A 25,654-nucleotide genomic window follows, 5' to 3' on the forward strand; every position below is an offset into this window, starting at 1 on the left:
GGGACTGACTACTTTATTATTTGAGAGAGTTTGACTTATTTAACAACAGATAGCACATACGTATTATTGAATCTATCTATGTAAATATATAAGATTACCAAAGGCTAATTTCCATCTTTAGTCACTTTTGTAAGTTCAAGATAATTGACAACAGATACTCGACAAAGGGTGGAGAACCTATGGCTCGGGGGCCACATGCGGCTCTTTTGATGGTTGCATGAGCCTCTCCGCCAACCCGGGAGCTAAAATATAAAATCCGCTAAGTTCCAAACACACCAATAGGAGCGTTACTAACTTACCAGCGCCATTTTAATCATTTTTATTGGACTTTTCTCCATGCGTACCGTCATTGATATTGATTAGAAACGGCATGGCAATGTTGTCAAAAGAATTCTGTCTTTTAGCACTTTAAAACTGGTGAAATTACTAAAATAAATGCACACATTTTCATGTATTTTGATGCTTAAATTTTGAGTATGGCTCTCAAGGAAGAACATTTGAAAATATGAATTGTTTATGGCTCTCTGTCAAAAAACACACTCTCGTAGCACACTTTTAGCCAACATTGTGATTGTAATTTTGTTCCTCTAAGAGCTAGGCTTTAATATGATTGTCAAAGAGCTTCAGAGGCGGGAGTTTACGTATGATAATTGGTATTGAATTCTAGGAATTAAGAGAGAAGGTGCTTTGGCTGAATGCACTTATTTTGAAAGGAACTACACAGTCACCTCTGGAGCCAGCCCTTTTTTAACGTGATTTGTTTTAGAATACAAAACACACACATACACACACAAATGATGTCAGCTTCAATGTCATCTTATAACTGTTTTTGGCTTTTCATGACATTTCTGATGATTTTATGACAGGGCCTCACTTCAAAATGATTGGACGTCATTGCGAAGAATTGTCCATTTTTATCACTTGGGGAAAGTTTACGCAAAGTTGGAGACAGCCGAGGAGGGCAAGTGATGGAAAAGATGAACACAAGTGACAAAAAGGACTGAAATGGTGAGAGTATTTTGCTGCGTTTACTTCTCCCCACCATCTGTTTCTCGAGTGAGATGTGGCACAAGATTTCACACTCACGGTGAGTCTTCATATCAGTCCTACTTTTAGGATATTTAAAGAAACTAGTTTGAGCACATTTTCCAGGATTTCAAGTATTTTTGTGGAAGAAAATATTTTGTTTAACTTTTTCTTTTATTCATAAAGCTCTCATTTTCATCTGCAACACACACACACACACACACACACAAATTCGAAATCACACAATGTGACCACTTCACAAATAGCAAATGTAAAATAAAATTTGGAGAATTTTGAAAAAAATACTGTTTTATTTTCTGTTTACTTGTAGGTTAATTGTAAAAGTACATTTTTACTATTGAAATTTACAATAATTGGTCCGAAAATGCTTTTTTGGGGGGTCTGTCTATGCTAAATTGTAAAGTGACGAGCAGAACAATAAAATAGATGGCAAATAATCCAGGAATCCAATTTTCTGTTTATTTTTCTTCCCTCCCGCTGGTACTGTGACATTTTTTTTCCAATCACTTATTATGTTACTTGGCTCAATCGTTTTTTTTTTTTTTTTTTAGAAAACACACATTTAAAGTATCTTGTTATGTTTTAAGACCTCAATGTATTTTTGCAATATGAATTAGACTCACCTCTCGTTTCCAATAAGAACAGTTGGAAAGACCTTGGTTCTTCTCCATGCAGGAGGAATCTGACTTAGCACTTCAAATGGGAAACTGCCCATGCCTTTTCTCCCATTTTTTTAACTACATCCAACTCTTAAGGATTATCTTTCTTTCAAAACGGTATATAGTACATACAACCCACAAAAAGGGCCTATTTTAAGCACTAAAGTACAAATCACACTATAATAGCCTATTCAAAAATAGGTCATGATTTATTTCATAGCAGTATGTATCTGACAAGATTTTCTCCCTACAAATTTCCCTCCCTGTACACATTTACCAGTAGGGGGCGCTATCCACAAGATATTTTCCTTTCGGGGACTAACTTTCTGAAATCAAATGTGGTCGCCACGGCAACATGTTAAACAAATGAACTCAACCATAAAACAGTGTGCAAATAAACAAAATAAAACTTCACTGACCTGTTTTTAAGCCTATCCGAGCAAACTACACCCTGAATTGGAGTCCAGAATTTAGGGTTGAACTCTAATTAATCTCCATTTTTAAGTGGTACTCACCAAACATTTCCCACATTCTTAAGTGGGCTGTTATTGGCCTCCTTAAAGGAATACAAGTACTTTAAGCTATTTGGCTTTTTGTCCCAAAAAAAGGCCAGAGTACTTCCAACCAGGGTGCCAGGCTTTGTTTTGGCATTGGAGGTCCCTGCAAAATGGTTACGTGCCATTAAAAAAGTGGGAAGAAGAAAGAAAAAGATCTGCGGGGATAATCAACGGAGCCAGCATGTCGTACCACTGGCATTTCCTCTGCTCGTTTCCTTTGGATGAAATAACATTTGCGCAGCAGTGAAGAGGGGGAAAGGAGATACGTACAAGATAACTCAAATCCCAGCATCATACTGGGAAGAAAATAAACAGTTTTAGCTTCTTCCTCAAGTAGAACATGTTCTGTTACACATTTGGGAATATGGCTAAGAAGTAGCTCAACTCTGCGAGATTTTTTTGTCCAAAAATAAATATCATTCTTTAAAATAAATTAAAAATTATCTTTAGGGTTTTGGCAAACATTCTAAAAATGCTTAATATTCATGTTTTTTTTTAATGTTTTGCTAGATCTGGTGGATTTTGGCTTGAAAATTGTTCAAAAATAAGTCTTCACTTTTTTGCTTTTCTTTTCCATATTCACTAAAAACTCTCAAAGTCAGAACTATCTTATCTTACAGACCAGGGATAATGTTTTATTACGGGATATTTAAAATATTTGGCCTATTTAAACCCATGTTAGCTTTTTCTCAGGCCTAAAAGCTAGCATGTAAGCAAGCGTGCTATTTCTTTAGTTGTAACTGTTGACCAATAAAACCAACTTACTTATTTTTTCAAGCAGCCGACCATGCATGTTTTTGGAAAGATGAAGAGAAAGTGGAGTACCCGGGAAAAACCCATGCACAGGGATAAAATGTAAATTTAAGGCACTCAGGCAGGTTGGAACCTGCAAAAGAGAATTATTGTTTGTAATATAATAATGAAAACAAATGTTACAAGAGACATAAAAATGACACAATTTGAACTTTTATATTTAGATTCAACTTGGTCATGTGGAATGAGAGAAGAGAAAGTTGCATTTGAGGGAGTAATCCACTTTTAGTCATTGTTTTCTTCCAAATTTCCGTCATTTTATTCTGACTGTGGCTCCACCTGTTTTGGGTTTGAGTGTCGAATGCCAAAGTGCAAGTCAATTGCTTTCTGTTGCTGCTTACTGAAGCATTTAATAATGATATTTCCCCCCAAAGTGAATGGATCTTTGTTCCACCCACGTCTCACTGCTTTTGTGTGGGACCTCCGGCTGGGACTATCCACTCTTCTTTCCTTTCCCCCCAGTGCAATGCGTCACGTCCACAGAGGCCGAAGGCTTGAAGCGCAGCTCAAAGGTCAAGGGAGCTTTCAGGCCGATCCTTGGCAAAGCCACGTAAACAGCCGCGAGGACGCACGTCCTCAGAGACGTACCAGCAACATTGCCGGACAAATAGCGTCTCATCCTGACCGCATCTGCGCCGGATTCTCACGACCTGATTGCTGCTTTGACGCGCTATGCGGGCGTTCCTCGGGGACCACTTCTAAGATGCGCACATATTTTTTGCTGTGATGGTATATTTTGCCATGAGTGTACCCGTACAATGGCAATACAGTGATACCTCGACATAGGAGTACCCCGACATACAAGCAATTTGAGATACGAGTCAAATTTGGAGCAAATATTTATCTTGAGATACGAGCAGACAGCGGAAGTGAGAACCTCATGGGCACTGTCCCTCTCCCAGAAACTGCCTCGTGTAATGTCTGTATGAACACTGGGCGGAGCTTTGAATTTTTTCAGTGTTTTTTTTTTTCCCCCCGTTAGTCAGTGCAAATGGCGGAGTCTGCTCGCTAATACGAGAGGAGTTTATACTACTTCTCGTTGAGAAGTGGTTGTGCGTTATCCTATTGTGAGGACATTTGTCTGCATGCTTTTGGGAATATTTTGAAAGTCAGGGTGTAGGCGGGGCAAATAGAGCCAACCCGGGAGAATAAAGGTATCAAAATTTTAAACCAAATTAGAATTAAATTTAGTGTCAAGTTAGACAAAACATATTTTGAGTGTGTCTGCATCGTAATACAAGTTCATTTAATTTTGTTTATGTTATGTTACCAGCACATTGCCGTGCCAAAAAATCCCTCCCCCTTCTCTCTGTTCGTCTTTCTCTCTCTGTCACACATTTCAGTAGTTTTAAACCACTAGTTATTTGTTACTTTGTTAAAAGATGGCGAATTAGAACAAATAAAAATCTTTTTCCAATCAAATATCCTGTTTTGGTGTTTTTTCAGAGGGTTGAAACTGATTTTTTTTTGTTCATTTCTATGGCAAACGCTCATTTGAGTTGTGAGTAAATCGACATACGAGCTCAGTCCCAGAACGAATTAAGATCGTATCGCAAGGTGCCACTATATTGTTCGATTTTGTGATACATTTTGAATTGTTACATAAAGCATTGAACTTCCAATTGTGTGTGTGTGTGTGTGTGTGTGTGTGTGTGTGTGTGTGTGTATTACCTTTTCTGATGGTGTCGACTTGTATCGGGGCTGGACGCCGTGGTACTGCTTCTCTCCTGCTGATCAAAAGAAAGCTTGAAAGACAAGCAGGCATCAGTACAGGATGTTGTTTTATTCTAGCCAAAACACTCTGGTTGCTAGTGACAAATTCACTTACCAGATGGGCCTATTCTATAGAGGATTATGGAAAAAGATTCATATCTGATTTCGGGCATTGAGTTGAACTCATCTGACTGGGAAAGAAAATGAATGGATGGATGGAGATACTATTAATTATAGAGTAGTGTCAAGGTTGAAGTTATTTGAATTTCACAAAATGATAAAAGCAAAGAGGAATGGTTTGTTTATTTACGTCTATTTTTTTCAACTTTGAAAAAAAAAACATCGTTTGAAAATGCTGTGTGAATATAGTTCGAATGCAGCATTCAGAAATCGGGTCCGTTCTTCTTCAGGTCTTTATAATCCATGCCGACAGCCACAAACTAAAAGACAGAAAAGAGGCCGATTAAGGCGCTTGTTATTGTTGCATTGATGTGTTTGTGTCTATGAGGTCACCTTGTACTGGTATGTGGGGTCAAGTTTGTTCCAAGGCTCGGGGTTATTGGTCTTATCCCATCTAAAACCAATGTGACAAAAATGAATGTTAATTATACTATAGTCTTTCAAAGTACTCTCTAGCCAACTCGTTTTGTATTGATGACATATTATGAAGCAATTCAATTCAAGGTCCTTACGTGACATGAGGTCCTTTAGCCAGTCGGACTAGGTACACCCCAGCGCTGCCCATCCCCAAAACGATGAAGAAAAACTGAGGGATTAGCTGAATACATACAAACATGAGGGGCAAACTTTTACTAAATTTCTGCAAACAGCTTGATATTCATTTGTAATAAGCGCACGCCAAGTAATATAACTTTAAAGGGGGGGGGGGTATAAAAGATGATTGCAAAAAGTTAAAAAAAAAACCTAGTCGTTTTGTGTGTGAAAGGGGGAAAACAACACATCAGAAAGATTTTTAGAATGTAGACACTAAAATACCATGCACATAATTCAAAATCAAATCCAGTATCTATTTAAACTAGTTTCTTCAGGTTAGGTACTTTAAATTGTGAATTGTTGTTAGCCTTGTTAAAGAAAAAAACCCACAGTGGTGACTGAAAATGTATATAAATGAATCAAAATTTGGATTGTGCATCTGAAAGTTAGTTGAAATAGCAGTTGAAAAAAATTGTGTTGACTAGGGTAACTCTGCCATGTATTGTTAACAAAAATAAAAAAACAGTGATGGATAAAATGTGTAGCTTTCGAACAGATGAATGGAGAAAAGAAAACACACTAAAGATTTAGAAAACAAAGTTACTTACTCCTCGGTGCCTCCTGGCATGCTCCACTGCAGTCCGAAATATCATTATACCACTTTTAAATCTGCTCCTATGGCCAGTCTCTTAGTTAGTTAGTTAGTCAGTTAGTTAGTTAGTCCACAACCTGTCGCACTGGACAAGGAGGCAGGATGGAGGAGGATGAGGAGGAGGAGGAAGAGCAGGAGTGGGAGGAGGAAAAAGCTTTTGTTGCCTGCCATTGCCATAAATATTTGTCTTTTCCAATTACTTCATTTTATTTTTCTACTAGGATGTGAGTTAAAGCTCTTAAAATGAGCCAAAGAACGTTGCTCCCGAGTTCCCCCGTCCGTCCCTACGGGTCATTTGGGGGCAAACTGCTGAAAGGAAGGCATACAAAGATCGCGTCTTGTAATGGTTGCTAAAATACACGTCCTCACTCACAACATATCAATTACTGAGATAACACAGGAAGTAATCAAGTCTCCTTAGAACTACAGATTCAAATACAAATATACTACAAAGTAAGCTCCAGCGTCTTAAACAATCAAACACAATCCAACATATAAATATTGTAACACAAGAAAATATATATACTTTTATCATTTTTAAAGGGTTTATAGTGTGTAGTATTCAATATTGTGGGACAAACGATCCTCATTCAATGTAAAATGCAGCTCTACTTACGAAAAAGATTGAAATTCGTAAGTAGAGGTATTACTGTTGTTAGTCCAGCTACCTCCATGTAAAAATGATCAAGATAGGACTTGAGCGCTCTTTTGCAGTTCAGTCTAAAATAACATAATAATGTGTGAGGACTTCTTGACTAATATAATTGTGAAACCAACAACATGATGGAAATGCAGTGTAAAATTTGAAATTTTCAGTGTCTTTCCAGGGTAATATATAATAATGCCGTGCTCTCCTTTTTGAAATCAACTTTGTCACTTGACGGCTTTGGCTACGATTAGCCTCCCGATGCCCCTGCTATATTTGAGTGCGCGTGCACGTGTGCGGGCCTATGACTTGAGACGAAACAGGCCAGAATGGCAGAGGGTTTGAAGCTCAAACTGTGGCAGATGACGCTAATTAACAATATTAAACTGCAGATTTGTGCCTGGTTAACAAACGTGCAGTCTTAAGCAGAACACCTGCAATGCATCATGCTCGTCCACTTGTACATGTTGCCATGACAAATCTTGCTTTTTTTTTTCCATAGATTTAGACCTGTGAGATCAGTAGAAAAAAACAGACTGTTGGGGCTTATTTAATGCACGTTTTTAAAGGGTGTCTTTTTTGGGGGAAATATTGTTCAATGCTAAATGGCCTTTGTACAAAATTTTGTAATGGAAATAACGTGGCTAATGTGAAGGAAAATTTGGCTGAAGTGCCAAAAGGGTTTTTTTTTTTGCTAAAATTATTTAAAAACATTAGCTCTGGTTAGGTGGGGCTGAAAATGCATGGAAATTAAATAAACTGTGCCAGGTTGTTTAATGTAAACAAGAAAAACTAAAGTTTGCTTAAGAAAACAAAGAGCTTTATTTACAAATGTACATATGGGATGAGTTAATTTTGTTGAAAAGAATCTACTATTGAAACATTTTGTAGTTATTCCTCTTCATTCTGTTTTTTTTTCAAAATGTGGTTGATAGAAAACAAAGGAAGGTATGCCAATGCTAAGTGCAAAATCAGTGTGTGAAAATATGACAAAATGTAACATTTTCACAGTTAAATACACTACAGTATTTAACTTACCCATTTTCGTATTTTTGCTACCATGTAATTAAGTACATCTCTCATCTGACTGAAATTGAGGAGACTTACTTGATGCTGTAAAATGGCCGCCTTTCATTGATAGTGATCAACGTCCCACTTCTTTGAACTGGGTGTTGGTGGAAAGGACACATGGAGCACAGACTAGAGAGGGGGTCCTCAAGGACCAGAACTGGGCACCCCTGAGTTACAGAAATACTATGCACACAAATACACAACCTGTCATGGTCAGCACTGCAACATTAAAGCTGAATCCACGGGAGCATTTGAAGTGGATGGTGAAGACGCCAGAGCGGCCGTAACCACGCCGACGGGTGCGGGAAGTCCCGTCGGCACGGCGACGGAGGGCTCGGACGGCCTGGCGGGAGGTGTCTTGTATATCTTGATGGGGACGAAGATGTTGGAGGCATCGTGCTCGCTCAGGTACTCGCCTCCTTTCTCCTCGTAGTCCTGCCGGCTGATCCAGCCCGCCTCTCCGGCGCCCGGGGGGTGCTCCAGGGCCCAGTCTCTTGCCCCCAGCCATGCGCTCAAGGTCGGCTGCGTTGCCATGGTCACCTGAGAGGAAAGGTTGATTGCGGAGAAAGATGGTTTTGGAAATGACACTACAGAATGTGGGGAAACTTGACTTTTGACAATGCTGTGTTTTGTATTTTGTGTGTTTGTTTGTTTTTCGAAGGAGTGACGCTTTAGAAAAAAAGTGTATCAACAGTTCTTCAAATGCATGAGATGGTGGTAGCCATTGCCAAGTCCGCTATTGCCATCTAGAGGTCATACACTTTCAAAGCGTACAAATCTCACCTGGGCAAATGTTGGCTTCCAAATATTACGAGAACTCAAATTGAAGGTTCTCTTTTTTGAAAATGTGGCTAAAAACAGGTTAAAATGTTGAATGGAAATAGGTCATCTATGCATTTAGTTCTGGAGTTAAGACCTCGTTTTTTTAATAAGAATTGGATGTTTATGCGACTCAGAATTTTCCCAAAAATCCAAATGTGTGGTGTGAAGGCAGTCAAATTAGTCATGAAACACACACGCATACATGTGTCCAATTTTCAATTTTGTTTCAAAATGATGTACCTTGAAGTGTGACTGAAAGGGTCTCATGGCTAGTAGTTCTCTTTCTATCCTCTCCTTCATTCCTGGATACTGCATGTTCCCTCCGGTTAAAAAGACATTGCTGACCAGCGCCTCCTGCTGCTTGGGAGTGTATCTGCAAGCCAAGTACAGTGGATTTTTTTTCTTTTTTCCCCCCAATGGAAATGTATAATTGTGAGCTACCTGGCCAACATGTACTGAAGCGTCTCCATGATCCCCATCTGATCTTCTCCAGTTAGCGAGGGCTGAAAGAGGATCTCTGGACAGCGCAGACGCTCTGTGCCCACAAAAAGTTGGTGGTATTCTGCCATGTTGAAAGCTGGCTAGGGTTAGAGAGCAAAATTTCATATTTCAGTTAAATAATAGTACAGAGTGGGTTTTAAAAGCCCAAATATCATTAAATAGACACCATAAAAACCATGTCCTTGAACTACTGAACTGTATCGTGAGTATGTTTACTTTTTTAATCGTTCTGGTCTCTATTTTTGTGCTGTTTTTATGAACATCATTATTTATTTCAAAGTTGAATGGAATAAATGCATTCACAAAAGGTACAACATAAACTTATGGGAGTTTTTGACCTAACCAAAGACTTTTTCCCATTTCCTAGGAAACCCTGGAGATTCAACTTTCATTTATTTCTTGGAATATGACCTGCCATGATGTCTGTAATATTTCCTCCTACCTGGACGGCATTGACGTTGGACTTTTCCTGCAAGCTGTCGTCACAAAAGTCAGGATACATGACGTCGCCCTCATCCACGTGCTGCTCCGACTCGGAAACCTGTCGGGGGTGAGCGAAAAAAACGTCAAATGGGCGTGAACGTGCCAACAGGAAGAATGTCTTCGTCCGCCTGACCCGCCTCTGCCTTGCCCTCCGCGCCGTCGCCGTGCAGCATTTTACGGCGTCCTTGCTCCACGGCCAGCTGCAGTTTGCTGATGTACGACTGGAGCTCTTGAGCCGAGTCCATGTTGAGTTCAACCAGATTCTTGTGGAACTGATCCAACAGACCCTCCTCCAGAAGCTCCTAAACATAGGAAATAATTTGGAAAAGAACATTAGCTTGTTGTAAAAGAACTAGCATGAACATCAATTCAGGTGTTTGCTTGTTTCGTGTAATAACTATTACAACCAGCAGAGGGTACAGTACTAGAATCGCTTATTAGATTTCATGCTATTGCTTATATCCATTCATTTTAAATAGTTTAGTTGGACCAGTGGAATGATTTAGATAACTTACATATAAAATACTAATCTACCACGTTACAAAACAAGTTCTGGAAACAATTCATTTGGTAAGTTGTTACCTGTACAGCCATCAGTCTTTCCAGCCTCTCTTGGTCCTGATGCAGTTTCTCCCCGCGACGTCGAGCGTTGATCTCCTGAAGCCGCTTGAGCTGCTGCGCTCTCCTTTCTTGCCTCTCTTCGGCGCTCACGCCGCCGCCGGGTAACTTGCCCGAGAAGGGCAGTTGCATTCGGTGCACCTCGCGCTCGTAAAATTCCGGGCTCCGCCATTTCTCTAACTCTGCGAAGGAGACCGGGTCAATGAAACACTGGGCTTTGGACTTCACACATACGTTGGCTCATACCGCACCTTCCTGATAGTCCACCGCGGTGTAGCTGTGTTCGTGCAGCAGTTCCTCCATGCGGCTGATTGTGGTCGACGCCAGGTGACCCGGATATTTGAGCTGGAGGAGCCTCTGTAGGTAAGCTGCCGCCTGGCTTCCGGCTACGTTCACACGCTTGCAGTTGGTCGCGTCCAACCTACGGTGACATGAGAGGTCATAAGAAAAAGCTCGAACATCGAATCGCCATCATGGTAAGCTTTTGATATTTATAACGGGAAATATTTCATCTAATTGTGGAAAAATCGGCAAGGAAAATATTCCGACTCAAATTGCTGGTCATTTGCGATGGCAATTGCCTTGGAAATCATGCCATATGTTATAGAAATAATAATAATGTTAACAATAACTGACAAGTCATCAATGAAACTTGTAGGAGATAAAAGGATAGATGGAAGCATTTCTATTGCGAGCGCTTGAGCCTCACCTGCCATCGACAACAGGAAGGATGTGCGAGCAATGATACCCGGAGGATAAGACGATGCCGGTCTGTGGCGGCCGTAGGTTCCTCCGCCGGTTGTCGTGGTAAAAACTGTACAAGGCGTCCACTCCGTAGGAAACGTGAGGAACGCCGTAACACTCGAAGAGCAGCTCTGACATCATCTGACGGCAGTGCAGAGGGTTGCAGGGGGCCTCGGTCAGTACCATGGGGTGCTCCACCTGGCCCTAAAACACACAGTTCAAACTCTCATTACATTTAGAAAACAACTTGCCACAGTTTCAATCCTGTATTTAAGCAGGTTAGATAAAAGTTAAGTTGAGATATTTTAAATGTAACATTTAGATTCTTTTAAAGTAAATATTGCATTTGTTAAATACAGTTGTAAATATGCAACAACAACAAAAAGTGACTCTAAAATGGTCACAATATATTGGAAACACAAATATGAGAAAATATTGACCTCCGAAGCGATGCCCAGGTGAGTAAACACGTAGTCAAAAATGAGCTCCTGGATTTCAAAGTTGACCACGACGTTGCGGTCAAACTGGCTCTTGAGCAGCCAGCGCAGAGGCTCCAGATTGGGGATGTCGTTGCCAATCTGAGTCTCGCTGCGGGCGGCTCCTCTGCTCCGCGCGGCCACCGAGCGGAAAAGAAGCCGAGGGGCCTCCGAGTCTGCGGTCCCCCAATCGGCTCTGGTCTGGAAGGAGCCGTTGTCGATCACGATCGGCGTCCCGCACGAGGTCGGCGTCGGCTCGTATATGGGGTCGGGGGAACTTTTGCAGTCTCGAAAGGAGAAAATTTGACACACCGATGGATCCGGGGCAGCCATTTTGGGGAGGTGTCACAGGAAAATAGAACCGAGTGGAAACACTTGTTGTGCGGGATTATTCCTCTCCAACCAGCGGCGTTCTATACAAATTGGTAGTCAATTTGTCACATTTTAGTTTTTAATTGGTTAAAATTAGTGTTCAAACATTTTAAAATAGTCAGAATATTGTTATTAATTTGTCAAAAATAGTGTTCAAACAGTTTGTCCTCCCTTATTTCAGCATTATGCATCAAAGTGGTTTCTATGAGACTTGATTCACTTTGTGTACAGAACAATGAGTGATTCAAGAAAATTATTATTTTTATTATAAAATCGTGTTGTTGCTTGAATAATTTCAGATAACGGGGTCGATCATATTATTTTTAGAAGAAGTGAATGGATTTGATGTCTCTAATTGTTAAAGGCGGGGAGCGAGTTAAGAACCACGTGCAACAAAGTCATCCAAAGGCATGAAATGATTACGAAAATAATAATAATATATACAGTACTAGTAGTTCAGGAAGGTCTATAAACACTTATTTTCATATTATGAATGTATATACTAACATATTACGATTGCTTGAAAATAGTAATTAAAAGCACAATTCAAGAAAAATGTAATGATAAATACATATAATTATTTCAAAATAATATATATAGTACTTGCACTCCAGGAACACACACACATACTAAAATGTTACAATTGCTTGAAAAGGACAATTCAAGAAAAATAAATAATATATAGTACATATATTTTTTTCACATGAAGGCCATATTTACTAAAATAATACTTTTACTTTAAAATAGTCATTAAAACAACAATTAAAAACGTTGCATTGATTTTCTTCATGCATTGCAATCCATTGAGTTTGGAAGACTGCAATCAGATGACATACAATTCTAAAAAAAAAAAAAGTGCCTCGTAAAAATGAGTATTTGCTGGCTTGTTCCATTTTGATCACTCACCACCATTGCTCTTAAATGAAATGACAAGAAAGCAGCACCAATACAGACAATAATGTGATTCTCCACATTCCCTTTTCCTGGATTGCGGTGGCGTTTGGGTCTGGGAGATAAAAAAACGATGAAGGCAGTGTGTAAGTGTGTGTTTCTACGTGTGTGTGTGTGTGTGTGTGTATGTGGAAAAAGGGCTACTGTATGATGGTGTGTCTGTCACCAAAACACAAGCACAGTTCACTGCTCAGACACAAAGCTCTAAGTGACTGCTGCCCACCCCCCCAACCGTGTCCCCTCCGTCCTGATGCTAATAAGCAGATCTGGGTCAACTCAGCCCCTCAAAGACACACACTCACACACACACACACACACACACACACACACACACACACACACACACACACACACACACACAAACAAACAAACAGTGACATAGTACTCGTTTCCAAGACCAATACACATATGGGCACAGAACATGCAAATATACTCTGTCAAAAACGTACACACTTCAGGTGGTCTAACATGAGGAACATAATCCAAAAAAAAATGTTTGTCATTTTAAGCAAAAAGCACCCACGAAACAATGACACACCACAAAAAAAAAAAGACACAGCATAACACAAACATGGCAAAAATGATGCTCACATGCAACACACGTGACATTTTGCAAAACAAGAAAAAAACATGATCAATGCAGAGATTCTCTTAAAACGAAAATACTACCAATGTATATTTCATAAAACTATTGCATTATTATTTTTGGACAGGCATTAAAAAGAGTCTTATAAAGGCCATTCATGACATTTTAGGCACTCACTTCAACATTGTGTCACTTTTCTTCACACCCTGTCAAAATTGAATACACAAACACAATCTCTATCTCTCTATGACAATTACCAACACACACACACACACACACACACACACACACACACACACACACACACACACACAACACACACACACACACATACACACACACTCATACACACAAGCATTCCCAACAGAAAATGTCACTACGATTTACTTCATTCTGTGCCCCTTGCAGCGCTATATATCTACTTCTTATTTTTTTCTATTTTTGTTTACATGGGATAATTCATGTGTTTTATTACCTGTATTATTAGAATGTGTTCTCATCTAAAATCCAAAACTATAAAAATATAATCAGACATTTCTAAAGAATCTCTCATCCAACGTTTAGAATACTGTAACGAATCTATGAATTCTTCTGATTTAACAATTAAAGTCTGTTAGATTTTTCTAGCAAAATTGAGGAACCCCCCCAAAATACGTATTTAATTAATGCAAACGTTTTTTTTATATAATACATCCGAATCCAAAGATTCTGGGGGAAAAAATCCCTTTTCCATGTTCAATTACTGTGACCATGGCAACTATCAGAGATTATTGCTTCCAGTCAGCAGTGTTAAAATGCAACTAAGCCCCTCCATATCAAGCTCCCACACACACGTGCCCCCCTCATACGGAGTGGAATTAATCCTTTTTGTAGTGATGGAAGGTAAACTGCTCGATCCGGTGACTAATTTAACACACACACACACACACACACACTCACACACACACACACACACACACACACACACACACACACTCGCACACATACAAAAATACACGCATACACACACACACACAGACACAAACACACACACTCGCACACATACAAAAATACACGCATACACACACACACGCATACACACACACACAGACACAAACACACACACTCGCACACATACAAAAATACACGCATACACACACACACACACACACAAACATTTCTACAGAAAAAAATGGCAAAAATACTCCTGCTTTATTCCTAAACAACATCTCGTTGAAGCTGTGACGTTTTGAAATCCGCATCACAATAATAATAAAATCAAGTTTGTTTTTATTTTTATAATTTTTTTAACCATCCAAATATGGCGTGCCCATATTTCTATATTTTGCGTGTGTACATGTGACATTTGCAGCCGATTTAGTTGGTGCATGATGTGAATGAAGGGGGAGGGTAGAGATGCCCGGAGGTTTCTCCTATATCTCCTCACCACCCACACACACTCACACACACACTCACACACACACACACACACACACACTTGCACGTGCCCCAGACGTGGGTGACACACTAACACAAGCCAACACAGTCAGTGAAAGCTGACCACAAACAGCATCTGGGCCGCATAAATGCAAGCCGAGCATAAAAATATGCATAATTTCTATTAACTAGTCCAATATTTAGTCGGCCCCCATGTACCCCTTTTTAAAAATGTTGATTGCATGTGTTTGTTTGGGAAATATTATCGTTGTTATTTTTTAGGTTTGCATGAAAATTATTAGTGAAGACTGTTTTTTTTTGTGTGGGGCGAAATTGGAGGCCTTTGTGTATGAAATAGATGTTGCATGCAATTTTTTTGAGTGCGTGCAGAAGAGCGGGTGGTGTCTATTTGCTGGCGGCGTGTTCATCATATCAGCAACGAGTTGCATGCTCACCGCCTGCTGCTCATCTGGAAGAAAGATGTTTCCATTTTGCTCGTAAAGAAGAAGGCCGCTCATTTTGGATCATTGCAAAAAATAAAAACACTAAACCAAATCCATTCATTGTGCAAATTAAGGTGCCAATAAAAAAGGTAAATAAATCCAATTCGAATACCCTCAAGTGTTCATCAAAATACGCAAACGTGCAGAAATTAGAAGCAGAAAACATGGAATCCTATTCAATCAATAAATAAAACGACATTTTCCTTTTATTCTGCAAAAATGTGCCATGCAAATATAAATGCAACTGTTTAAAAAAGTGTGGGAGCAAATATTGGAATGAAATGACTGGGAAAAAATGTATAGTATTCATTTTAATATAGGGAGAGTATTTTTTCTAAAATATTGAAACAATAATGATCTATTCGAATGAAGGGGCCGTCATTCATTCATATTTTGCATGTTAGAATGGCGCAAGGATTTTTTTTGTTACTCTTCACGTGATTTGTCGTGACTGGCTTGATCATCTCTCTCTCTCTTTTTTTCCCCCTCATCTCTCGCTCTCTCTCTCTCTCTCGCGCGCTCTCCTTGTCCTCTCACGACGCAGTCACCCATCCTTGCACCGCCCTAAATATAGCCTCAAATTTCTCCTTTTCTCATCGTTCAAATGAGCTTTTTAATCTTAACCTAAACGTGCTTTTTTGGGGGGGTCCTCAAAATGGACGGACAATCCAAGAGAAGCGGCTGAGGATTTTTTTGTGCGCCTGTGTGTGTCGTTTTCGTGTCGTTTTTGGCACTTGAGGACAACCGGCATGACTTTGCAGCATCGGCGTCAGTGAACGCTTGACCCGGAAGGCAAAAAAATCCATCATTTTGGGGTTTTCCCCCCGTTTTGTGGCCTCCATTTTTGACCCCGTCAGCCCATCGATCGGACGAAATGGCTCACCTGATCCGCCACAAGCTGAGCAACAAGCTGACCAATGCGGCCCACACGGTCTCCAACAAGTCCCAGGCCAAGGTCAGCGGCGTATTCGCCCGCCTGGGCTTCCAGGCCGCCACCAACGAGGAAGGCGTGGGATTCGCCGAATGCGACGACCTGGACTACGACTATAGGCAGGGAATGCAGATGGACGTCCTGCAAGGGGACGAGGGAGGCGTCAGCCCGGAGGATGGGGACACTCACTACCAGAGGGACGGCACCGGGGACAGGCGCCAGTCCTTCAAGCCCAGTGGACCATCCCTGGACGAGGATAAACCCCAAATCACGTCCTGGGAGGCTGGATGGAACGTCACTAATGCTATTCAGGTGCATTTTGATTATTATTATTATTATATTGGGGGCCTGAATTTTCTTTAGGCCTTCTAAAGTCACCTTGAACATGATGTACGTTTGGGCCCTGAACGCACCATTCTCAACACGCACAATTTAATGACAAAGGCCGGAATTGGTTCCTTTTTAAAAAAAAAAAAATGTAAATATAATTTTAAAAAACAAATTCCTTCCACCAAATGCCCCCCCAATCCCCTCGTGACCATATTTGGGCACACGCGTGGGCGTTCGACCACTATCTAGCTGCATGATTTCCTTCAGCCAATCAGCGTCAAAGAATTCGACCATGATGTAATATATAATGAGCTCAAGGTCGAAATGTATGCGTTTTCAACTGGTCGGTGAAAGTCGAATTGGACGTCAATAAATCAAATACTGCATTTATATTGCATTTATGATTTATTCTTTTTAGTTGGATTCATTTTGGAGGAATAAGAATGAAAAAAATACAAAAGAATGTATTAATTAATAATTTTGAGTGAATTTCCCTTCCATTTATCTATTTATTTATTTATTTAAATATGGCAACGGTCGAAATGAGACGGAAAAATAGAATTCCACAATGAGTTAGGATAAGCGCTATTTGGCTACAACGATTGAATGCGTCACGACGTATTTTTTTACGGGGCGACTCGGCAAATAAAGGCCACGCAATGAAAAGGTGGGCCGTTGGGCGGGTGTCGTCCGCAGGGCATGTTTGTGCTGGGCCTGCCCTACGCCATCCTGCACGGCGGCTACCTGGGCCTCTTCCTCATCATCTTTGCGGCGGCGGTGTGCTGCTACACGGGCAAGATCCTCATCGCCTGCCTGTACGAGGAGGACGAGGACGGCGTCAGGGTGCGCGTGCGCGACACCTACGTGGACGTGGCCAACGCCTGCTGCGCGCCGCGCTTCCCCCGCCTGGGGGGCCACGTGGTTAACGTGGCCCAGATCATCGAGCTGGTCATGACATGTATCCTGTACGTGGTGGTGAGCGGCAACCTGATGTACAACAGCTTCCCCGGCCTGCCCGTCTCGCAGAAGGCCTGGTCGGTGGTGGCCGCCGCCGCCCTGCTGCCCTGCGCCTTCCTCAAGAACCTGAAGGCCGTGTCCAAGTTCAGCTTGCTGTGCACGCTGGCCCACTTTGTCATCAACGTGCTGGTCATCGCCTACTGCCTGTCGCGGGCTCGCGAGTGGGCCTGGGAGAAGGTCAAGTTCTACATCGACGTCAAGAAGTTCCCCATCTCCATCGGCATCATCGTCTTCAGCTACACCTCGCAGATCTTCCTGCCCTCGCTGGAGGGCAACATGCAGAAGCCCTCCGAGTTCCACTGCATGATGGACTGGACCCACATCGCCGCCTGCGTGCTGAAGGGGCTCTTCGCCCTGGTGGCCTACCTGACCTGGGCCGACGCCACCAAAGAGGTCATCACCGACAACCTGCCCAGCGCCATCCGCGCCGTGGTCAACCTCTTCCTGGTGGCCAAGGCGCTCCTCTCCTACCCGCTGCCTTTCTTTGCCGCCGTGGAGGTGCTGGAGAAGTCACTGTTTGGCGGCGGCGGCGACGGAGGCGAACGGGGACCCTTCCCCGACTGCTACGGGCCGGGCGGCCGCCTCAAGTCCTGGGGGCTGGGCCTCCGCGTGGCCCTGGTGGTCTTCACCCTGCTCATGGCCGTCTTCGTGCCCCACTTTGCGCTCCTCATGGGTCTGACCGGCAGCCTGACGGGGGCCGGCCTCTGCTTCCTGCTGCCCAGCCTCTTCCACCTCAAGCTCCAGTGGCGCCAGCTCCTCTGGCACCACGTCTTCTTCGACGTGGCCATTTTCGTCATCGGGGGCATCTGCGCCATCTCCGGTCTCATCCACTCCGTCGAAGGCTTGGTGGAGGCCTACAGGTACAATATCCATGACTGAGACACAGAGAGAGAGAGAGAGAGAGAGAGAGAAAGAGAGAGAGATAGAGAGAGGGAGAGAGAGAGAGAGAAGAGAGAGCCTTTATCTTAAAAAAAAAAAAACCCACCCCCATTCCCCCCAATTCCTTCCACCGCCAACAAAGAAGCCTGCTAAGAGGATCTTGTGGGGAAATCTTCTGGGTTTGATTTTTTTTGCCTCTGTGAAAATGTGCAATAAGAAACTCAACAATCATTTGGGGGGAGGGGGACCTTCAAAGCAGTCAATCTCCATCCTCCATTTAGAAAGGCGTAGAGTGGAGGGAAAATTCCTCATAGACTGAATAAAGATGGCTATTCTTTTAACGTCCACAAATTACATACCTGTCAACCTCCCCTTATTAATGATTGCAGTTCCCCTTCTTAAGCATATAAAAACGTACAAATGCAACGTGGCACGTATTTACTCACGTAGGGCGCATGTCAAAGTCTCAAATTTTCTGCAAAATGGACGGCTTTCTGACACAATATGGTATTTATATAGTGGAAAAAGTCGGGTGGACGGGGAATACGCCTTTGGATATCATGACAATACAATTAGCAGTTAGTGACTGAGACGATCCGAAATGGGTAAAATGAGATTGGTTTTACAAAACAAATGTACGTAAGTTATTATACGGTATACAAAATTGAAAATGATCCAAAAAAAGTTGACAGGTATGTCAAATTGACATTTGAAGGGGCTCATAGCCTTTGAAAAAATGATTTCATCATTAAAAAAATAGAGGCTAATAAGAACAAACAATAATATCATCCTATGCAGTAATAATGAAGACTATTTACCAACACAGTCAGTCTCTTCCTGTTTTCAAAGATATAAAAATAGAAGTCCTAAGTTTACAAAGCCATTTTAGAGTAAAAAATTCCATATTGAAAAAAAGGGATGCCCAAATGACACCTATTTTTTTCTCGGGCCCTGATAATGACTTTTGAAGAGCTTCACACCCTTTGAAAAACGATGTATTCATTAAAAAAAAAGATGGGTCAAAAAGAATACAATAATATTATCATATGGCCATTTCCCATTTCCAAAGAAAAACATGGCTTTTCTATACTGTCTTGCTGTAAATGATTGATCCTCAAGGAAGCGCTATACTGACTTTTATCCTCAATAAATCCTTGAGGGCGATAAATGTCCAATCCAATTGAAATGGATTGGCACTTCAACGGTCGTCAAGGCGACTGAAACATCATCAACGGTACTGAAAAAGGACTTAGCACAATCGTGAGTTATCATTAGCTATCTCTATGCAAGTGAAGAAAAATGAATTCTGGAAGGTCTCCACCTCGGCCAGAGTTTGCATGAGGGCACATAAAAAGCCTTTTTTCAGTGTGTGTGTTTTCTTAAAACTCAAAATTTCGGTTGCTAGCACTCCGGGAAATGTCTTGTCCGCTTCATTATGGGCTACATGGAAGGATAAATCCCAATCTGGGTCCTGTTTCCAGAACGAAGAAGCTAATTCCAATTTTGACCAATCACAAATGGCAAAAGTCGATAGCTCCGCCCATTTTACGAGAGTAGAAAGTGGTACGCTAGCATAAATTTCGGTATCCTTGATTGACATTGAATAAGAATGGAAATAGTTGGGGGCAAACACGAAAGAAATATCTTGTGTGTCGTCGTTTGAATCCTATTTATGGTTTGTCGGCTCGTTTTGTGCTTTTTTTTTTTGTTTTGTTTTTTTCTACCTGGGTAGAAACTGGGCAATTTGGTTGGGTTAACGTCATTTTGGATGGAGTGAATTTTGGACGTGCAAACAAGTGGCTCCTTGTCGTATCGTATGCAAAGTGTTTGTCGGATGATATTCTCTCCCCGTTGACCCGGTCCTTTGTGATTTCATGGAACTAAACGTGGTGTGTGAGAAAGAGTATTTGTTGAAACAAGCGATAAATAAATGGAATATTTTATGGCTGCTCATTGTGAACCTCAAATTGCTTTTCTTTTCATTTTTATTTCCCTAACAAGCCATTCAAATGTTTCTTCTTCCACAACATGTGACTTTTTAGGCCCTAATATTAAACAAACCAAGCAGGGCGATCTTTTGTTGACGTTTTAATGGCTGTATACTATTTAATATGAATAGGGTTGTAGAAAAGGGAGAATTGAGACTAAGTTTCGTTTCATTTCATTTTGTTTTTGCAATTTCCCCCCAAAAAACAAAGAAAAAACAGTCATATGCTTTTTATAAGTTTCACTTCTCAATTCTAATCCACACAGGAAGCTTCGATACTTCAATTGCAAGAATTGAACATTCGGAGCAGACTTAAAAAGGATTCCATCTAAATGTAATAGTCTGTTAATGGTAAAAAATAATAATAACAATAATAATTTGAAAATCATTCTTGGAGCAAAATGTTTCTTAAGTGGGTGATATTAGTGCTCCCGCTCATTTATTGCTCCTGTGGCCAAAATCCAGCTATGCAAGTGGTCCTGAACGACAAAGGACTTCAGTACGGTAAGCTCAATCGGATTACTAACGCGTCTCAAAAATGAAGAAAATGAATCGGCGGTTTGTCTTGACAAAAGTTAAGAAATTTGGAAAAGACCTTGTAAAAGTCTTCTACGTGTGTTGTGACTCTCAGGAAGGCACGTGGTTGCAGGATGGATTCAAGACAAGTTGGAACACGGCACCCTGCCCGATATTAGTGGAAAAATTAACTTGGGCTTCCTCTTCAATATACAATACACCATTTCAGGGTAATAACAAAAAATGTGGATTAAAACATATAGAGTTGTTCCTTAATCAGTCTATTAAAATATCTTAATGACCAAATAAGGACGAGGTGGGTAGTGTAACCAAAACTATAATATTATACTCAGGTAAAAGTAGTCCTCCAAACATTGACTCAAGTACAAGTATAAAAGGGGTATTTGGTGAAAAGAATCATGAAGTAATGTGTAACTGCTGGCAATGTTACATTTAAAAAAAAGTATATATTACACATTACATGAAAGTATTTCCCCAATAAAATAGAGAAAAAAATCATCCGTTTCCTACTCTCCAAAAAGCAGGAATGCTCTCTAGTGGAGAAAATACATATTCCCTACAATGAAATCTTAACCAGTGTGGCGTGGGAAAAATGAAGTGCAAAACATTATAGATTGTAATATTACAAGATTAAAAATAAAATATGACGAACAATAAAACCATATTGTAATATTACAAGATTTTAAATCATATCATGACAAGACTAAAGTTTTTTTCTCATTTTTTTCGCAATTTTAAGAGAATCAAATCATCTTTTTCATAAGTTTTTGAGAAGAAAATTAGTGAATTACGTTTTTTTCCATCAGGCAAACTGAAGGTTGTTTACGGTCAGTGAAATTCAAATTTTTGTGTCGTAAAGTCGGTGAAAAATGAGATATTTAAATAGAATTATTTTTGTTTAGCATTTAGTTTGAATTGGGATGATCTCAAATATAGTATATACATATTGTATGCTATTATAAATAACACACAAGCTATTGGCCTTGTGTCTCTCTCTGGTTCTTCTAGTGTGACCGTCAGAAAGTGTGACTTTCCAGAGCCATCTGTAGAATTTTACCAAGCCACATCTGGCTTGAAGATGTCCATAATAGGTCTCAATGTCGCACTTGCCGGAGACTGGAAGGCCAACTGTCGGTTCATGTAAGTGCAATGAACTATCACAAGTAGTATATTGGAAATTTGCATCAGCCACAATATTACTCAATGGAAATTCAATATTGGCCATTTGCTCAAAAACATCTCCCTTGAATCCAAAGGGTTTTGAAGATCATATGGTACCCTTAAGTCTTAAAAGAACAATAAATAAGATTTGTGGCCAAAAATCATACATGGAAATGCATTAGTAGGAATGGAACCACGCCAATTGCCCGAGGGCCTTGGATCTGGAGTCTATCCCTGAATTGGTGGCCAGCCAATTGCAGGGCACAAGGAGATAGACAACATTCACACCCATACCTAGGGGCAATGTAGAGTTTCCATTTAGCCTAGCATGCATGTTTTTGGTGGACTTTTAGACATGAAAATGGCTCGTTTGACATGGCTTTATTTGGAGTGGACCTGATCTCCACAGTCAAGCTGGGAATGGACACTGACGGACACATGTCTTTAACCAGCGTCAACTGCATCGCTCAAACGGGCGATGTTGACTTACGTTTCCATGGCGAGACAAGGTACGTATCGCTCTCAGATTACACATTTGTGGTGAAATGTAAGGTACAATGAGAATACACATCTCCTTAGCTGGTTTCAAAGGCTTTTAGAGGGTCGAATCAAGGACCACCTGACAAAACAACTACCAACCACGGTGAGGGATTTTTGCTTTTCTTTGGGTCATGACAGAAATTGTCAAAATCAAGCCGATTATTTTCAGATCAAATGAGTAAAACGAGGTCATTGCGTTGATCATTCCAGATATGCTCGGCAGTAGAGGAGGTCATTGCAAGCCTGGAGAACCATCTCAAGGACATGAATGGTATTGTTAAAATAACATTTGGGGGAAAAGACGTCTTACTGCTTACTACCTACCTATTTAAAATGTTTTTTAAAATGGAAAAAAACACAAGCCATCCAATTATTTGAACTCTACTTTCAGTCAACTTTCCACTGAATGAAGACGTCACACTGGATTTGCCTTTAATTGACCAGCCTGTCGTTCATATGAAAAATCTTCACCTTGGACTCAAGGTCGGGATTTAAAAAAAATGTAATCTAAGGTTCAATCATTGTGTGTCAAAAATTATTAGATTGACTACTAGTATAAGAGTGATGACAATTGACATGCTATGATTATGATTTTGAAATGTGTTCAAGGGGGAAATCCACAGTAATACATGTCCAAGGGATCCCCCATTTGTGGCTCAAGCTTTTAGCGTACTCCAGCGGCCAGGTTACATGCTGTCCGTCGGCTTATCTGACTTTACGCTCAACTCGGCCTCTTTCAGCTACTACTCATCCAATTTACTACAGGTCTTCATTAACGACAGCATGGTAAGTTCACTTTTAAAAAAGCAGATCATCCCACTTTGCAGAGGAAGAAGCAATGCAGTAATACCTCGTTCATTATGGTAAATAGTTTCTGGCCAGCGAAATAATCTCCAAATGTGACTGTAATACCCGTGTTTGTCCACTTTGAAAGCCGTCCACTTTGTAGTACATTTGAGAGTTTTACGTGTGCCCTGTGTGTGCGTGTGTTAAAATATGTGCCACGTCGCAATTGTAGTCTTTAATCGCTTAATAAGGGGAATTCAAGATGAAATAACGGAGAAGGAAATGCATTTACTTTTGGGGGATTTCGTAACTTGGATTTTTTTTCGTATCTCGAGTCCATCATTTACATATAAAAATTTCGTAACCTGAAACATTTGTAAGTAGAAGTAGGACTGTAGTATTATTTACCCCCCAAAGGTAAGCTCTGCTTTCTAGTGGCCTATAAATATAGTGTATTTTTTTTTTCATATATCCCCATTTGATTTAAATGTCTCATTCCCTCCTCAGATACCGCCAAGCTTTCCTGTGCGCCTCAACACATCTTCTATGGGCCCTTTTATTCCACAGGTAATTAGCCAGTAACTTGGATGAACAAAAACAGCATTGTAACGCAAAATGATTCTATTTGCAGCTCCCCAAGATGTTTCCAGACTTGCTGATGTTACTGCACATTCACGCCACAGACATTCCCATGTTTTCCTTTCGCTCCGGGGCTGTCGTGCTGAGCGCCAAGGGTGCCGTTGAGGCTTTTGCAATTCAGGGCACCGCCCTGACGCCTCTCTTTAAAGTCTGCGTGGTGAGCGCTACTTGTTGTTTTTGTTTCATTTTAACGTATAAAGGTTTGTCCATAGCTATATGGCACAAAATGTGGTCCTATAATTATCAGGGACTGTCTCAATGACAAGTTTATGAAAACTTCTCAATGTAGTCATACCTCTCAAAGAAACCAATGACTCACATCTCAACTTTTTGCGTTCAGTGCAAACCAAACGGGGCAGATGTGAAAAATATTCAGATGAACCAAAAGCAAAACATTTGGTGAATCCTGTTTTTTTTTTTCCCCGAAGAACTCCAATTTCAAAGGCAAAGCACGGGTCGATGTTGGGCGACTGAAAGGCTCGGTGACGATGCACAAGTGAGTCCAATAAACCCGTCTTGATTTCCATGTACAAGTCATGCGGTGACTCGATTGTTGTTGCAAGCAGCTTCTCTATGAATCTTGGAGAAAGTGAGATAGGACCCTTTAAGGTAGTGGTCTATTCCTACTGTGCATATGCCATCCCTTCTAAAATGGCCTACCTCGTGACAAATGCTGATCTTTGCAGACGGATGCTTTGGAAAACATGGCGGTGATGCTCATGCAAATAGCTATCTTGCCTCAGCTGAATGGTGAGTTGTCGTGTCTGACGTTTATGTGCTGTGCCACTGGGCAGAAAGTAGATGCTGATCACGTGATTCATTCGGATTTGCATTGCAGAGAAACTCGCCGTTGGCTTTGCTTTACCTCGAACAGCACACGCACAGCTGGTCAACTCACTTCTCACTGTGGAAGAGGTCGGTGGCAAAGCAAAATCAAATGTAGACATTCCCTCTTTGTGACCTCATTTTGTCTTCTTCAAACAGGGATTCGTAGCTTTCTCTTCTGATGCTCAGCTGGTGACTAAAGACGCGATGTTCAGATGAGCTGAGGATGTTGCCACTTCCTAATGAAACCCAATGCACTTTTTCTATTTGGACGGCATACCAGAGATCCATTATATTCCTGAATCATTATAGTTCTTGTAAAGATTTTCTTTCATTTTACATGATAGGCAAGTTTCTTCTCTGACTAACGTTGCACAAGAAATCAGAATTCTAATAAAAAAAAGTACATTCAACAACTGCACAGGGATGTTGTGCTGTCAATTCAATGTTACTGGTTTATTATCTAGTGCTGTTTATTTTTATATTTTTCAAAATTAGAATTAGGCTCAATGAACCTATTGTACTGAATATTTAAATTAAACTATCGGTATACTTTGTAGGCATGTTGTTAAAGGTGATCATGCAAGAAAATGACTATCATAATGTAATTTTACAGATTTGGCACTCACATCTGGCTGTTATTTTTCTTCCTTTTTACCATTTTATACATTCCAACCA

General features: G+C 40.8%; 4 protein-coding genes across 4 annotated transcripts; 2 read left to right on the plus strand and 2 right to left on the minus strand.

Annotated features, from left to right (window-relative positions):
• Positions 1–5,134: 5,134 nt before the first annotated feature.
• On the minus strand, positions 5,135–6,476 carry ndufa4l2a (NDUFA4 mitochondrial complex associated like 2a). The gene is made up of 4 exons (XM_077723353.1): positions 6,112–6,476; positions 5,482–5,567; positions 5,303–5,363; positions 5,135–5,229 (listed from the first exon to the last, which is right to left on the minus strand). Exons 1-4 carry the CDS (start codon positions 6,154–6,156, stop codon positions 5,173–5,175), a joined length of 249 nt encoding a protein of 82 aa, XP_077579479.1. The 5' UTR covers positions 6,157–6,476; the 3' UTR covers positions 5,135–5,172.
• Positions 6,477–7,625: 1,149 nt separating this feature from the next.
• actr5 (actin related protein 5) lies at positions 7,626–11,897 on the minus strand. Its single transcript, XM_077719369.1, has 9 exons — positions 11,481–11,897; positions 11,006–11,244; positions 10,548–10,717; positions 10,261–10,478; positions 9,816–9,980; positions 9,638–9,736; positions 9,136–9,275; positions 8,935–9,067; positions 7,626–8,412 (listed from the first exon to the last, which is right to left on the minus strand). The coding sequence occupies exons 1-9, from the start codon at positions 11,847–11,849 to the stop codon at positions 8,086–8,088; spliced, it is 1,860 nt and encodes a 619-aa protein (XP_077575495.1). The 5' UTR covers positions 11,850–11,897; the 3' UTR covers positions 7,626–8,085.
• Positions 11,898–15,848: 3,951 nt separating this feature from the next.
• On the plus strand, positions 15,849–20,449 carry LOC144203999 (vesicular inhibitory amino acid transporter-like). The gene is made up of 2 exons (XM_077727672.1): positions 15,849–16,587; positions 17,302–20,449. Exons 1-2 carry the CDS (start codon positions 16,219–16,221, stop codon positions 18,499–18,501), a joined length of 1,569 nt encoding a protein of 522 aa, XP_077583798.1. The 5' UTR covers positions 15,849–16,218; the 3' UTR covers positions 18,502–20,449.
• A 310-nt stretch (positions 20,450–20,759) lies between these two features.
• Positions 20,760–25,397, plus strand: bpifcl (BPI fold containing family C, like). Its single transcript, XM_077721515.1, has 15 exons — positions 20,760–20,992; positions 21,120–21,234; positions 22,034–22,165; positions 22,540–22,695; positions 22,766–22,829; positions 22,937–22,997; positions 23,118–23,209; positions 23,336–23,512; positions 24,020–24,079; positions 24,144–24,308; positions 24,580–24,647; positions 24,718–24,760; positions 24,838–24,901; positions 24,990–25,066; positions 25,136–25,397. Exons 1-15 carry the CDS (start codon positions 20,890–20,892, stop codon positions 25,193–25,195), a joined length of 1,437 nt encoding a protein of 478 aa, XP_077577641.1. The 5' UTR covers positions 20,760–20,889; the 3' UTR covers positions 25,196–25,397.
• The last annotated feature ends 257 nt before the right edge of the window (positions 25,398–25,654 follow it).

The sequence above is a fragment of the Stigmatopora nigra genome, chromosome 1, assembly GCF_051989575.1.
Source record: "Stigmatopora nigra isolate UIUO_SnigA chromosome 1, RoL_Snig_1.1, whole genome shotgun sequence".
Classification (NCBI taxonomy): domain Eukaryota; kingdom Metazoa; phylum Chordata; class Actinopteri; order Syngnathiformes; family Syngnathidae; genus Stigmatopora; species Stigmatopora nigra.